The 15,034-nt window shown below is 41.5% G+C and overlaps 1 protein-coding gene across 1 annotated transcript in view; it reads right to left on the reverse strand.

Annotated features, from left to right (window-relative positions):
- The window catches only part of KIF20B (kinesin family member 20B), a 57,760-nt gene that overhangs the window by 19,765 nt on the left and 22,961 nt on the right, over window positions 1-15,034 (reverse strand). Inside the window, exons 18-24 of the mRNA XM_070945253.1 lie at window positions 12,384-12,513; window positions 8,490-9,582; window positions 5,934-6,072; window positions 4,624-4,746; window positions 4,024-4,081; window positions 3,465-3,590; window positions 2,344-2,483 (exon numbers count right to left, since the gene is read on the reverse strand). Of these exons, the coding sequence (XP_070801354.1) occupies window positions 2,344-2,483; window positions 3,465-3,590; window positions 4,024-4,081; window positions 4,624-4,746; window positions 5,934-6,072; window positions 8,490-9,582; window positions 12,384-12,513 (1,809 nt within the window). The remainder of the gene's footprint in view (window positions 1-2,343; window positions 2,484-3,464; window positions 3,591-4,023; window positions 4,082-4,623; window positions 4,747-5,933; window positions 6,073-8,489; window positions 9,583-12,383; window positions 12,514-15,034) is intronic.

Genomic DNA, 15,034 nt, shown 5'->3' on the forward strand with positions numbered 1-15,034 from the left:
ATCATCTCTTTTGTCAAGAGGCAAGATGGAACTCTAATGGTGTGATTTCAGGTTTGCAGGCCCAACATAGCTAGAAACAAGCAGAACTTGATTGCACCATTGTACTGCCATCTTGAATTTGTTGACCCCACCCTGCTGTATGTGCATCCATTCACATGTATAGGGTGCCTATATATTCACTTCTTTGATATACTGGAAAGGGAAACAGGTTTTATTCCATCTCCAATAATATTTGCCTTGAATCGGCTCCTGTTTTCTTTCATGAGCCTGTTCACAGACTGAATAGTCAGCTGAATAAGATTAAAGAGTAGACGTCCCAGTCCTTTTTACCAATTCTGCTCAAAATGGTGGCTTCCTTTTTGCCATTAGCATTGGATTACAATACATTAGTACAAACCAAATAAGCCCTTCACTTCTAGAGCTGACAGCATCTAAGGAAATATTATTTTATTATTATTTATTATTTATTCAATTTATATACCGCCCTTCTCCTATTGGACTCAGGGCGGTGCACAGCCAAGGATAAAAAACATACCAATACAAAATTTAAAATCAATTAAAAGAATTATACAGCTTTGGCCCACAATTTAAAACAATCCAATTAAAACCCAATTTACACTTAAAAAACTAATAAAACTAAAAAGAGCTTAAAAATATGTTTTCCCATATAGTCCTACCCAGGGGTGAAATCTAATTTTTTTTTGTTAACAGTTCTGTGGGCGTGGCTTGGTGGTCATGTGACCGGGTGGGCATGGCCAACATGACGTCACTCATGTCACTCACTGTTAGAGTCAGGAGCTGCACATTCTGAAGCACATTCTGCCTTTCTGAAGCCCCCAACACTTTGAGTTTTCCTCTGGCTTGACTGCCTCGGAACCTTCTCTTGCCCTGCTTCTTCATCCCAGAGGGCCGCACGTTGTCCCCCCCCCCAATGCTCCGTACAAACCGCCTGCCCCGTTTCTGCAAAGGCAGAGCCTCCCCCTTGCAGGGTGATCCAAAGAGGGGAGGGAGATGCTGCAGAAAAAGTCGCCTTCCACCCAGGCCTCCTCCTGCAGTCAAATGCACCCATCCTACCTGCTCAAGCAGCGGCAGGAATCATTCTTGCCTCTGGGCTGGCTGCTCCGTCCCCACCGGTGGCTGGACTATGAAGTGTGCGGAGCATTGAGCGGCTGTTGGGCTTGTGGCTCTTTGCCGGTGGCCAGCCCAGTGAGGAAGCACACGGCCTCAGCTTTGCACTTGAGGAAGCGAGGGGGAGTGGCGTGACAGCCCCGCTCAGCCCCGACAAGCTATGCATCCATGGTGCCAGCACCAGCATCCCGAGAGAAGCAGAGATCACCGCTTGCAAGCAGACAAGCAGAGGTAGCAAGCGTATGCCGCGCCGTGGGAAAAATGAGAGGCCCTGTTGTCCCGCAAAGCCTGCCACTGCTTGAGTGGGGGGGGGGGGACGGATGAGGAGAGTAGGTCAGGTGAGTCTGGCTGACTCAGGGCTGCTCAGAAGCCACCCCCACCGCTGCCAGAAGTTTGGGTGCCTCGGCTTCAGATCGCTGCCTCCCTCCCTCCCTCCCACACACACAAAAACAGCGAGCTCTCTTGCTCGCTCTCTCCCCAAGTGCCCCATGCACAGCCCATTTAAGGAAAGGGCACGCACGGCTGGGTGCGTTTGGCTGCAAGAGGAGGCGCGGAGCAATGGGGTTCTTTTGTTCACCGCGGTGATGCTTCGGGAGGGCAGGCGGATGTCTGCAGCTGACAACTATAATGAATATGTCCACCTACCCTCCCGAAGCACCATCGCTGTCGTTCGCTTTCATTTTGCGGCAGGAGACTGAAGACAGCGAATGGCGACGGCGCAGCAGTGCTCCAGGAGGGCAGGTGGGAAGGCGATGAGAGCAGCGGACAGGCAGGGAGGGAAGGCGATGAGAGCGGCAGCGACAATAGCAGCGGCGGCGGCCCCTTCCAAGCGCAGTGCACGGAGGCGGCGGGAGCGGGCAACCGGGCGGGTGGAGGCGGGGCCACCAGAGATAATTGCTACCGGTTCTCTGAACCAGCAGCCGTCATTCCTACCGGATCGGCCGAGCCGGTCCAAACCAGGAGCATTTCACCCCTGGTCCTACCCAAGAACCTAAGTGTAGTTAGTGGGGAACTGAAATTTGTAAAAGTTAGAATCATGCGGTTTTGATCATACTGTTATAAAAATCCTTTGTCTGTCAAGACTACCAATGCCAAGTTTATTAGCTTTTTTTTTTTTTTTTGGAGAAACAAATTAAACAAGCACATGATCTTCACAAGTAGTTTGGCATGAAGTCTCATATTTGCCACTAAATGTGACAGGATCTGATGCATTACCTCTAATTTCTCTTGCAATTGTTTTAATTGTTCGTGAAGCAAGTTGGTGTCTTTTTCACAGCCTTCCTTCATGTCCTGTGGCCTCAGATCATTCTTCTGCTCCTTTAGCTCCTGGCATCTTCTCTCCCATTCTTTCAATTCTACAGCAAAACATGTGCATTAGCAAGATGACATACAATTGCAAGAGAGCAAATGAATCCCATTAGCAGCAACTGAAGACAGTCACAATTTGCCTACAAAGATTGCAAGATGAAACTTCAAATGATCAAGAGACGAGATAGGTCAAATTTCCTGGCATGTGAAACAAAGGGTGCAACTTTCATGATTAAATTCTCCCTCAGTTGTTAAGTGAAACAGTGCAGTTGATAAGTTATTAACCCGGTTGTTAAGTGAATCTGGCTTTCCCATTGACTTTGCTTGTCAGAAGGTCACAAAAAGTGACCTTGGGACACAGCAACAGTCACAAATATCAACCAGTTGCCAAGCGTCTGAATTTTGATCACCTGATCATGGGGATGCTGCAAAGGTTGTAACTGTGAAAAATGGGCATAAGTCACTTTTTTCAGTGCCGTTGTCACTTTGAACAGCCACTAAATGAACTGTTGCAACTCGAGGACTACCTGTTGTTGAATGCTACATCTCAGCTTCAAAGGTCGCCTGGCATTTGTGTAAGGGAGTATAGGGAATAATGCATATTTATTTATTTATTTATCTATCTATCTATCTATCTATCTATCTATCTATCAATCATTCATTCACTCATTCATTCATTCATTCATTCATTCATTCATTGGTTCGATTTATATGCCGCCCTTCTCCGGAGACTCAGGGGGGCTTACAATGCGTTAAGCAATAGCCTTCGTACTTTTGTATATACCTGCTTAGTAGGGCTTTTGCCCCCCCCCCACCCCAGCGGTGTTCTTTTTTATACAAAGTCAGCTTATTGCCCCCACAATCCGGGTCCTCATTTTACCTACCTCGAAAGGATGGAAGGCTGAGTCAACCTTGAGCCTGGTGAGATTTGAACTTGCACTAATTGCAGGCAGCTGGTGCTACTTAACAGCACTTTAGTCTGCTGCGCCACCAAGGCTCTTTTGTGGCTTACCTGTTTTGTGGCTTACCTGTTTTACATCTTTCATTCTCTGCTAACGTGGCCTGAAGAATTTGATCTTGTTCAGACTGAGTCTGTTCTTGTTCCTCTAAGGTCAGTCTCATGTCATCAATGGTCTTCTCTTTGCAACGTACATCTAAAGTTTGAAATAAAAATGGCTACTCTTGTAAACCTTCCGTGCAGTCCTTCCAGTGAATTCTTTGGGGAGCAGGGAGAAAATGGCTGTGGGCCTCAGGACCACTTTTCTAACCCGAGTGATTCCCTGCTTCAGCTTCCTGCTCTATGCAGAAAGGAGGCATGCAAATGTGAGTAGGGGTTTTATTGATATAGTACTTCATATCAACACTATATATAGATTAGTAAAATGATAAAATCCAGAGAGAAGAAGCAGAATCATTTAGAACAGTGTTTCTCAACCTTGGTAGCTTGAAGATGGGTGGACTTCAACTCCCAGAATCCCCCTGCCAGCAGCGCTGGCTGGGGGATTCTGGGAGTTGAAGTCCACTCATCTTCAAGCTACCAAGGTTGAGAAACACTGATTTAGAACATTTAGAAGCATTGTTACATACCTTCACATGATTTCTGGTACTGCTGCAAAAGGTCCTCCAACTTCTTACTTAGATCATCCTGATTTGGACACAAAAATAAAAACATCAGACATAGACACTAAACATTTTGTAAAAGTTTTTTTTTAAAAAAACCCCATAAAAACTGGGTAATTCTAAAGTCAGAATCACTGTGCTCAGTTGCAGGTAGCAGTCCTAAATACACAGAGCAGTAAACCACATTAAATTCAGTCTGCCTTTGAGTGGATCTCTCTGGACCTTCACTGCCTTCACACGCAAAGCACCAACTGCCTTCATTAGGAGATTCACACGCAAAGCCCCGTCTTCACAAGGAGTTTCACACGCAAACATTGATTGCCTTCACTAGGAGCTTCATGCGCAAAACCCTATCTTTACAAGGAGTTTCACATGCAAAGCATGTGTCTTTTGAGCTTCACGCGCAAAACTCCGACTGTCTTCACAAGGAGCTTCACGGCAAAGTACCGACTGTCTTCACTAGGGGTTCACGCACAAAGGACAGACTGCCCTAAAAGAGCCATGTTACTCAAGTCATCTTCAACCCTTCCCCCTACATGTTACCCAAATTGAAACTTTCTGTGGCACCTTCTTAAATTGCTGGATCGTCCGCTGCTTGAGATCCAGCTCTTCAGTTAGCTGGCCTTTGGCTTTCTCAAGTTCATTAACTTTACTCCGCAGCAATTTCTCTTCAGCACGCATGCTGCTCACCTGTAAAAAGATTCAATGGGGGTACATTATACCCAGTTGGAGAGAGAGTGCTACTTTCCCCACATATCTGGGTTGCAATTTGAAATACAGAGAAGGAGGACAAATCAAGCATCGATGTGAGCAGAGAGATGACGTCCAGCAGGAACATGTGTCATCTTTTGAAAGCAGAAAAGGAACATCTAATAGCAAGGAGGAAAAAAAAATTTGATCTGGATAAACTGCAAGGAAAAAAAGAAAGAGCCAGAAAAATCTGGGAGTTGATAGTTTTGTTACACCAGTGGGAATGGAAATTGCCCAGTGATGTTGGCCTAAAGAGGCTTTGAACAAAACTCAAACAAAAGTTTTGAGGGGGCCTGGTGGCTCAGCAGACTAATAGCATTGTGATTAACACCAGCTGTCTGTAATTACTGTAAGTTCGAATCTCACCAGGCTCAAGGTTGACTCAGCCTTCCATCCTTTCTAAGGTAGGTTAAATGAGGACCCAGTTTGTGGGGGCAATAAGCTGACTTTGTATAAATATATACAAAAGTATGAAGGCTATTGCTTAACGCATTGTAAGCCACCCTGAGTCTCCGGAGAAGGGCGGCATATAAATCAAATTAAAAAAAAAAAAAAGATATCCACCACCATCAATAAACCTTCAAACAAGATTCTCAACTGATGACCATGGAAGGCCAATCTGTTCAGTTTCTTCCTGGAATGCTTCAATTTAATCTAATTTTACATCTTCAAGCATGACTAACCAAATTAGAAGTACAGGCAGTCTTCGACTTAACGACCACAATTGAGCCTAAAATTTCTGTTGCTAAGTGAAACATTTGTTAAGTAAGATTTGCCCCATTTTACAATCTTTCTTGCCACAGTTGTTAAGTGAATCATTGCAGTTGTTAAGTTAGCAATGCCGTTGTGAAGAGAATCTGGACTCCCCATTGACTTTGTTTATCAGGTCAAAAATGGTGATTATGCCACTCTGGGATACGGCAACCGTCATAAATATGAACCAGTTGCTGAGCTGTAATGGTTGTAAGTGTGAAAAAGGGTCATAAGTCACTTTTTTCAGTGCTGTTGTAATTTTGACTGGCCACTAAACGAACTGTTGTAAGTCGAGGACAACCTGTAAGTGCAGAAGACAAAAGTAGAGTTACATACAGAATGACAGAAAAAGAAATTTTTCCCCTCTTTCAGACCTGTCTTCGAACTTGTTCAATCTGCTTTTTGGTATCAGTCAACTTCTCCTTCAAATCTGCATATTCTTCATCTTTCTGCTGGATTTCTGCTTGTAGACGGGAAGAAAGATCAGTACTTTTTGATAGCTCTTCTTTCAATCTGAAAGAGAAACAAACAACAACTGAGCGTGAGTGCGAGAAAGACAGAGTGAAGTTTTTTAGAAATAACTCCCTAAGCGGCAGAGATCTAGTTTAACAAATCAGGAACAGAGCCAAGAGTCAAACGTATTTCAATAGCAAGATACAGGTAAAATGGCTCCATCTCTATTTCTTACCTTGAAAATATTCTTCTCGGATAGGAATGAGCAATTATTTGTGCCTTTTAATTTTTCAGGTTGGTCTTTGCTTCCAAGAGTCCCAGGGCATTTGGGGCCCACTCCAATACCACAAAGTCATGGCAAGCAGTGACCTTGCATGGGCCTAAAATATTCATCTCCAATTTTATAAGTTTTGTTAGTTATGTTTCCGGGGATTATTAAAAAAAAATAGACAGGAGAAACTTAGCATACCTATTTGGTATATGATCAGGAAATAGAACAAAGAAATAATGCTGTTTAAGGATATTTAGGGAAAGCCAAAAAGGATCAGAAAATATATGTAGATTATCTATGAGGCATATGTTAAACTAAAGCTATAGACTATCAACCATGAGTAACAATAGTTAGAAAAAACTCACCAAGGACAGTAATTTAGATTTCTATAGAAATCTTCCATTTTTCTCTTTCACAAATTTTGGATTCCAAGCAGTGTTACATGAGAAGTCCAGCCAAATCAACCAAATTTGCAATTTTGTTATCGCTACTTGTGTTCCATGCAGTTCCATAGAGATCTTCTCACAGATTTGGTGTCTTTCCAGACAGATCTGGACATGTTCCTATTGAGAAACAGCTTCTCTAAAATTGCCTAAGCTGTTCAGGGATTTTAAAGTTAAAACTAGCATCTTAAATTATGCAGATGCAACAACTAGCAACCTTTAACTTTTTTTTTTAACATGGACCATACTTTAGCAGCTAGCTGGTACAATTTGCATTAATTGAAGTGGCTAGACAATGGCCAGAAGCAGAATGCATTAATTTTCTCTTCTAAATACAAACATCCTCCCCCATTCAAAATGTGGCACACTGGTCTCTTTTTCCAGATTAAAGAACATGGCATTTGTCAATCCATTTCTCTAATCTAGCAAGATCTTAACTCTATTTTGTTTCTGTTTTGTAAGGCATTAGCTATTCCATAGAGCTTTATGCCCTCTTCAAATCTGGTATGCATCCCCTCGCTTCAACATTCAATCATTAACAAAAATATTTTTAAGATTACATGTATCAGAAAACCTATTCAATACCTTCCTCCAGTTGAGGCAAAATCTATTCATGAGTATTATTTGAGCATGAATTTTGAGCTTCTTTTATGCTACTTATTTAATTAGTTTGCTAAGCATGATGTTCTTGTAGAGGGCAGAGGCACCTTCTGGGACAGGAGGAAAAGCCACCAACAAGGCACAGTTGGGGGGAAAAAGGAGGTCTGAGCCCACTGAGCCCAGTGGGTGGAAACTAATCAAGCAGAGAAGCAACCTAGAACTAAGGAGAAATTTCCTGACAGTGAAAATCAATCAGTGGAACAACTTGCCTCCAGAAGTTGTGAATGCTCAAACACCGGAAGTTTTTAAGAAGAGATTTGTCTGAAATGGTATAGGGTTTCCTGCCTAAGCAGGGGGTTGGACTAGAAGACTTCCAAGGTCCCTTCCAATTCTTCTATTATTCTATTCTATTCTATTCTATTCTATTCTATTCTATTCTATTCTATTCTATTCTATTCTATTCTATTCTATTCTATTCTATTCTATTCTATTCTATTCTATTCTATCAGACAAACCCCTCCTTAGATCACACAACATGAACAAAAACAGAAGCACGTTCAGACCTGCAAGGTTTTGTTTCTAAAGCTTTACAATAAAGGTAACACTGATGTACATGTTATTTCTTTTCTCAGCCTGGTCTACTTGGAAGGACTGGCACTTCTATTGCATTTTGTCCAAAATAAAATATACAACCCATTCCCAAGTTGCTGTTTATTGAGAAGCAACCCCTATTATAGTGCACGCCCCAAAGCTACTGTAGAAGTCTGCAGCTTTGCTGGCTTGTGTTTTGGTCCTTTATCACTATTACTAGTTATTATACTCGTTTTGGCCACTTTCATTCGTTTAGGCCACTTTCACATAAGTTTTAAAAAAGGGTTCAGAGATGACCAGGAGAAATGCGGTTATTTTTCTTGGTCTTTTGACAAAGAATCAAGGGAACAGGAAATTGACCAACTTCTATTAAGACAATAGATCAGTCGATGACTTCAATTATGGAAGCCCAGAAGTGGGAGTTCAATTCCTAGAAAACATCCGCTTGAAAATCTATCCTAGATTAAGCATTTCTTGGGAGAAAGGAAACAGTATGTAGATGGTCTAATTTCACCCAATATTTATATTCGTATCCATGTATTATTTAGCAGGAAGATATAATAAAAACTTACTCTTTTGTGACTTGCTTTAACTCTTCTCTCTTCTCTCTTTCAACTTCATTCAATCTCTTCAGGTCTAGAACTTCCACTTTCAGTTGTGATTCCTGATCCATGAATTTTCCTATTTTAGCTTCTGAAAGGCCAAGCTTCTCCTCCACGTCTTGAACGGACTGTCTCATCACTAAAATGGCCGAATCTTTATCTTTCACCGTTTGCTCTAAAGAAACTATTCTGACATCTTTTGCCCTACACTGTTCCAAGAAGTCCTCGTTTGTTTTTATTCTCTCAACTGCTTTATTTTCCTCTTCCTTACATTTTTCAGCATAAAAAGCATTTTTCTGCTCTAGGTCCCTCAGCTGATTAAGGAGGGATGTCTTCTCCTGCAGAAACACATCTCTCTGACTTATAGTTTCGCTCAGTTTCAACTTCAGCTGAGAATTCTCTTTATCGGCCTCGGACGTTTTCCTCTGTAACCGTTCAACCTGTTGCATGAGGTCTGCAATGCAACTGCTTTTTTGAGATGAGGCATTAATCATCTGCTGGCTTATTTTCCAGATGCCTTCAATGCTACAATGGAATGAGCTCTTTTGATCAGCATTAATAACACAAGTTGGCAAAGGCTCGTCTCTTGACAAGTCAACATCTACCACAGGGCAATGTGACCCTAACCTGTTCAATAAACCCAATTCTGCTTCAAGTGTCTTTACCTGTGATTTTTCTTCTACGGTGATTTGGCTATCTCTTATTTTTTGAAGCAGAATCTGAATTTTCTCCTCCTGACTCTTATTTCTCTCTTTCAGCATAGCTAATTCAAGTGTTGCCTGCTCTTGAATTGTCTGCTGTTGCTGGAGCTCCCTATTCAAGCCAGAAACTCTTTCCTTTTCTAAAGAAAGAGCTTGAGACAATCTAGCAATTTCATTGGAAAATCCCTCCTTCTCGTTTTCCTCTTTTTCTAATTTTTCTCTGAGTGAGGCCCCCTGAACTTCTAGCATTTTAATTTTTTCCTCCAAGGCCACCATGTCTCCCTTTTCCTTCAAAGGGCTGGGTAGTGTTTCATCAGCTTTCTCTGAGACTATGGCATCTTTAGAACTGTGGTGAATGAATCCTACAAAAATTAAAAAGATGAATTTTATTCAACTGTCAACTGCCAACATATTTGTAACAACCTTTTTAAAAATTTGCCCCATGAATAAAGGATCTGAAAATAGTATTTTAGAGATCATTTTAGTTCCTTGTTTCCTTCAAATCAATTTTTGGAAAACCAGACAGCTGACTTGCCTTACATGTCTAGTCAAGTCTAGTCTATTAACTATCCTTGGGCAACTATTTAAGAAATTGACACTGTTGTGCAGACTAGCTTATCTGCAGTGATAGCACGGCTTGAGGCAGAAGTCTAAATGAATATACAGTTTAGACACCATAAAACTTCCTGAAGTCTTTATTTCCTTATTTGTTGCTGTCAAAGAAATAAAACATTATATAGTTATTTGATTTTTACATAAAGAGCCGTGGTGGCGGCACAGTGGTTAGAATGCAATACTGCAGGCTCACTGCCAGGAGTTCAATCCTGAATGGCTCAAGGTTGACTCAGCCTTCCATCCTTCTGAGGTCAGTAAAATGAGGACCCAGATTGTTGGGGGCAATATGTTGACTCTGTAAACCGCTTAGAGAAGTCTGTAAAAGCACTATGAAGCGGTATATACCAGTAAGACTAAGTGTTGTTGCTATTTTTATCTTACTGTAGTATACTTTCAAATATATTGTGTTCTCTATAACTTGGGGGGGCGGGGGCTGAGGTAAATTTTATAAAACATTCTACTGGGTTTGCAATTACATTAATAAAAACATTAGCCGCAAAAAATAGCAACTTTAAATCTCTACAGACCAAGTGTTAATAGCATAAATTGCAAAAAGGAATCTGTAGTGTTTTTATATAGCAGGGCAATATTGACCCACCAAAAAAATTTCTTCCTACTCAAGGAGAATAATGTGGATAGCCATTCTAGAATAGAATAGAATATAATTTTTTATTGGCCAAGTGTGATTGGACACACAAGGAATTTGTCTTGGTGCATATGCTCTCAGTGTACATAAAGGAAAAGATACATTCATCAAGAATCATAAGGTACAACACTTAATGATAGTCATAGGGTACAAATAAGCAATCAGGAAACAATATCGATATAAATCGTAAAGTCCGAAGTAATCACTAGTAATTGAAACCTGAAATTGCTAGTCCAGATATAGCCAAATGATATTTAGCACACATCTGAAAAGGAATGATGAAGAAAAACATACATAGGCACATACACAAACACAACCATTAGATTGTATTCAATGACAAAATAGAGGGACAAATGTAAGTCTTTCCACATAACCTTTGTGCTTTCAAAAGATTGATATAGGTAATCCTTGATTTACAACAGTTCATTTAGTGACCATTCAAAGTTATAACGTCTCTGAAAAAAATGATTTATGACCGTTTTTCACACTTAATGACCATTGCAGCATCCCCATGGTCACGTGATCAAAATTCAGATGCTTGGCAACTGATTCATATTTACAACGGTTGCAGTGTCCCGGGGGTGGGGGTGGGAAGCATGCGATTCCCTTTTGCGACCTTCTGACAAGCAAAGTCAATGGGGGAAACCAGATTCACTTAACAACCGTGTCACTAATTTAACAGCTGCAATGAGTCACTTAGCAATGGTGGCAAGAAAAGTCGTAAAACGGGGCAAAACTCACTTAACAAATGTTTCACTTAGCAACAGAAATTTTGTGCTCAATGTATGTTGAGTCCTTATCATAAGTTCTTGCTTTAGGATTTTTGACACTCTATGTACAAGACTCATCTACATGATAGTCTAGAGCAGACCAGTGATTTTCAATCTTTACAAATGTAAGATGTGTGGACTTCAATTCCCAGAATTCCCTAGCCAGTAATAGCTACAGATTTGGGGACTTAAAGTCCATACAACGTATAGTTGCTAAAGTTGAGAAGCACTGATCCAGATAAATGGGGCAGAGATTAGTCAATTCATATACTTGACATGTACTACAAAGTAATAGGTCTTATTCTGGTGACCTTTAAAGATTCTCTAACAATGTTTTTTTTTTTTTTTTTTTGGCTGTATGAATTCCAAACCAAAAACATTAACTACCATGTAAATTGCTAACTGGGGAAAAAAAATGGAAAGAATAATTCGGATGGAAAAGATGCAGGATCTTGCAGAGCAAGCCAGCTCTCTTACTAAAGGAAGCATAATATTTTTAGTAGACTCACAAAGATAGGATCTTGGAATTTCCATTGACTAAGTTCATTAGGAGAATCAAAATTACATGCATATGCACAGAGACATACACTTGAGCAGACCCAGCAGTCACAAAACAGAAGATAGACCACGACATCAATTTGATGAAAAACACACATATATTTTTTTTGTCTTTTAATGACCCCCGAAATCCCTTGCATCGGGGTGGAGTCGGGGCAACTGAATGGAGCAAAGTGTTTACTGGCCAGATGCCCTTCCTATCGCCAATGCGGAGTCTGCTGCAGATATTTTCTTATTGTGCCCAGAGAGAGAAATATACCTCCACTACCACTACCTAGGATCGAACTCATAATTCTACTGATTGTGAGTCGAGAGCTCCACCTCTAGGCCACTGCACCACTCTGATGAGAAACGCACATACTACATGGAAAAGGCGATGTTCCATTTAAAATTGTTTATTTCTGATTTTTACAAAATAAAAATAATAAGAGTTCATGCAAGATGCACATCTGATGTGACAGCCGTCTTCCGGTTCTCAACATTTAATTCTGTACTTTATTAACTTTTCATTTTGATATACAAGTAATTTTTGACCTCAGCAGCCTTTAGGAATATGCAGAAGAGGAAGTGATACCTTGCTTTGAAGGGGGGCCTTCTTCATCCCTTTCTAAATATCGTTTCCTTCTTGAGCCAACGCTTTTCTCCTTGGATTCACTGCCGTTTTCCTCCTCCATTTGCTGTTTTATAGTCGCAATGGCGATCTCCTGCATTAAAATAAAGAAGCCAATATTTTAAGGTCAGAATCATTAACAATTCACCTGCTTTGCCATTTCTAGTTTAAATGAATCCTACAATAAAAAGATAAATAGGATTTTTTCCCCCATTGCTACTCACGCACACTGGAATGTAGCATTCCAAACAATGTTTGTCAAGATCACTTATTTTAGATACTCTGCTAAGTTTCACTAACTCCTTACACCTTGGGCGATGAGGTGGCTCAGCAGTTCAGACACTGGACTTGTCGGCTGGAAAGCAAACAGCCCACGTTCGAGACCTAAGCACCGCACGACAAGGTGAACTCCCATTTTCACTCCAGCTCCTGCCAACCTAGCAGTTTGAAAGCATGCAAATGCAACTAGATAAATAGGTACCACTTTGGTGAGTAGGTAACAGCATAACAGCACTCCTTGATGTCATGCTGGCCACATGACTGCAGAAATATCTTTCCACAGTGCTGGCTCAACAGCCTTGAAATGAAGATAAACACTGCCCCCTATGGCCAGCAATGATTAGTGCAGTAAAATTTGCAGGGCCTCCTTTACCTTACCTTATCTTTGGTAGGGTCACCAAAACTATTATTTCTGCATGGAATGTTAGTGACACTAATGGATATAGGGACTGAGTAAGTATGATAACTTCTTAGTAATTTGGCAATTGCTCCCTTCCAATACCATAAGAATGTTAGTGCTCTCATCTGAAATTTGATGCGGACAAATAAGAAAAAAAGAACACCTTATTCCCTAGATTGCTCCCTGTTGTGATGCATAGGATCAGATAACTTTTATAGGAACTTATGTGGAAAATAAAAACAGAGTTGGCTGTGGGATCGAGTGTCCCTAAGCTCCTTATAATGGGTCCCACACAGTGAATCTATATATAACCTCACCTCTCTTCTATAATTCTTTGTCTTTTCATTATCATAAAATATTTTCCTTCAGATTTTATTCATAAAACATAAAACGCTGTTTCCAATTATCTGCTTTGAGGAGCAGGCTCAACTTTAGATAACTGCTTTACATGGTAACACCAAAGATAAACAGAAAGACTGTCCTTCAAAACAGCGGTCACCAACTGGTGGTCCGTGGACCATTGGTGGTCCGCAAGAACATTTTGGTGGTCCGCAGAAAAATTATTTGCATTTTTTTATATTGCACTAAATCAGGGGTCCTCAAACTACGGCCCCTGGGCCAGATACATGCAATGAACGTTTGTGTTGCTGCAGAGAGTCTCCCCCTTCGGGGTCTTTTTGTGTGGGTTGGAAGGGGGCAGAAATTCCGACTCGGGGTCTGCTTCAGCCTCCTGGTGTGGGGCTTTGGGTGAAGGCTGGAGGGAAGTGCTGCTGGTGTCAAGGAGCTGGAGGGCCTCGTTCCAGTGGGACTGAATCATGGCCTGGAACTGGCTGACCATCTCAGCCCACTGAGCCTCCAGGCACCGCTACCTGGCCTTGCACTCGTGCAGGTCTTCCCTCTGCTTGGAAAGCCTATGCTCATAGTCCTGAGTGAGGTGCTTCTGCTAAGCCTCCTTCTCGGACAGATCCAATTTGAACTGAGCTGTTTTGCGAACTCTTTCTCGTGGTGGCTGCTTAGCTCCAATAACTGCTTCCTGTTTGGGGTCCTAAGGAGCAGGGAGGGAGGGAGGGAGTAGCTGGGAGGAGAGGGGTGAATAGAGGCTAGTGAGGCACCCTTCAATGTGACATCAAGTTGGCCATCGAGTTGGCCAGGCCCACCCAGCTACACCCACCCAGCCGGTCATTAGGCAGATCAAATTAGTGGTCCATGGGATTTAAAATTATGAATGTAGTGGTCCCTGAGGTCCGAAAGGTTGGGGACCCCTGCTTCAAAAGATATCATGAGACCTCTCCCTCTCATGGAAGTTGCTCTTTGAAGGTTTAAATCATATATGCCGGCGGTTCTCAACCTTTTCTTCGCCATGGACCCCCTTTCAATACCTTTTATGGCCACAGATCCCCAAGACCTAACCATTGATGTATGCTATTAGAATGAAATCAAGAGAACATCGACTTGCCTGGGAAAACATTTCTAGGTGTGATAATCAGCCTGTCTCCACACTTCCCACGCTGCTTAAGAAGTTGCTCCCTAAAGCTCATGTTTTAGGAACAGCTTGTATAATGACATGAAAAATGAGGACGCCTACAACAGGGTTTTCTTCCTACACAAGGCTGTGTGCCTTTTTGAATGAGGCCTTAGTTTGGATCATTTTGTTATTGCTTTTAAATCTCTGTACCTCAACGCACATATTTCAATGGGACTGTCTGTCAGGAGCTGCTTCATTGAATTCTTTTAAGTTGTAGTTTGAATCATACTAGTGATAGTATCTAGCTGGCTTCTTTGATTTTTTTTTTTTTTCAAGCTTCAGGGTTTTCTTCATTGACTCTGGCCTTTATGTGCCAAAACTATTTAAGCTTCAGCTTGATTATTACGGCTTCCAATTAACTCTCTGGATTTATTTCATCCAGTACTGATTTAATTAGATTCTATTTAGTCG

Source organism: Pituophis catenifer, unplaced genomic scaffold, assembly GCF_029215685.1.
Source record: "Pituophis catenifer annectens isolate HBS135680 unplaced genomic scaffold, rPitCat1.0.hap2 SCAF_6, whole genome shotgun sequence".
In the NCBI taxonomy this organism is placed as follows: domain Eukaryota; kingdom Metazoa; phylum Chordata; class Lepidosauria; order Squamata; family Colubridae; genus Pituophis; species Pituophis catenifer.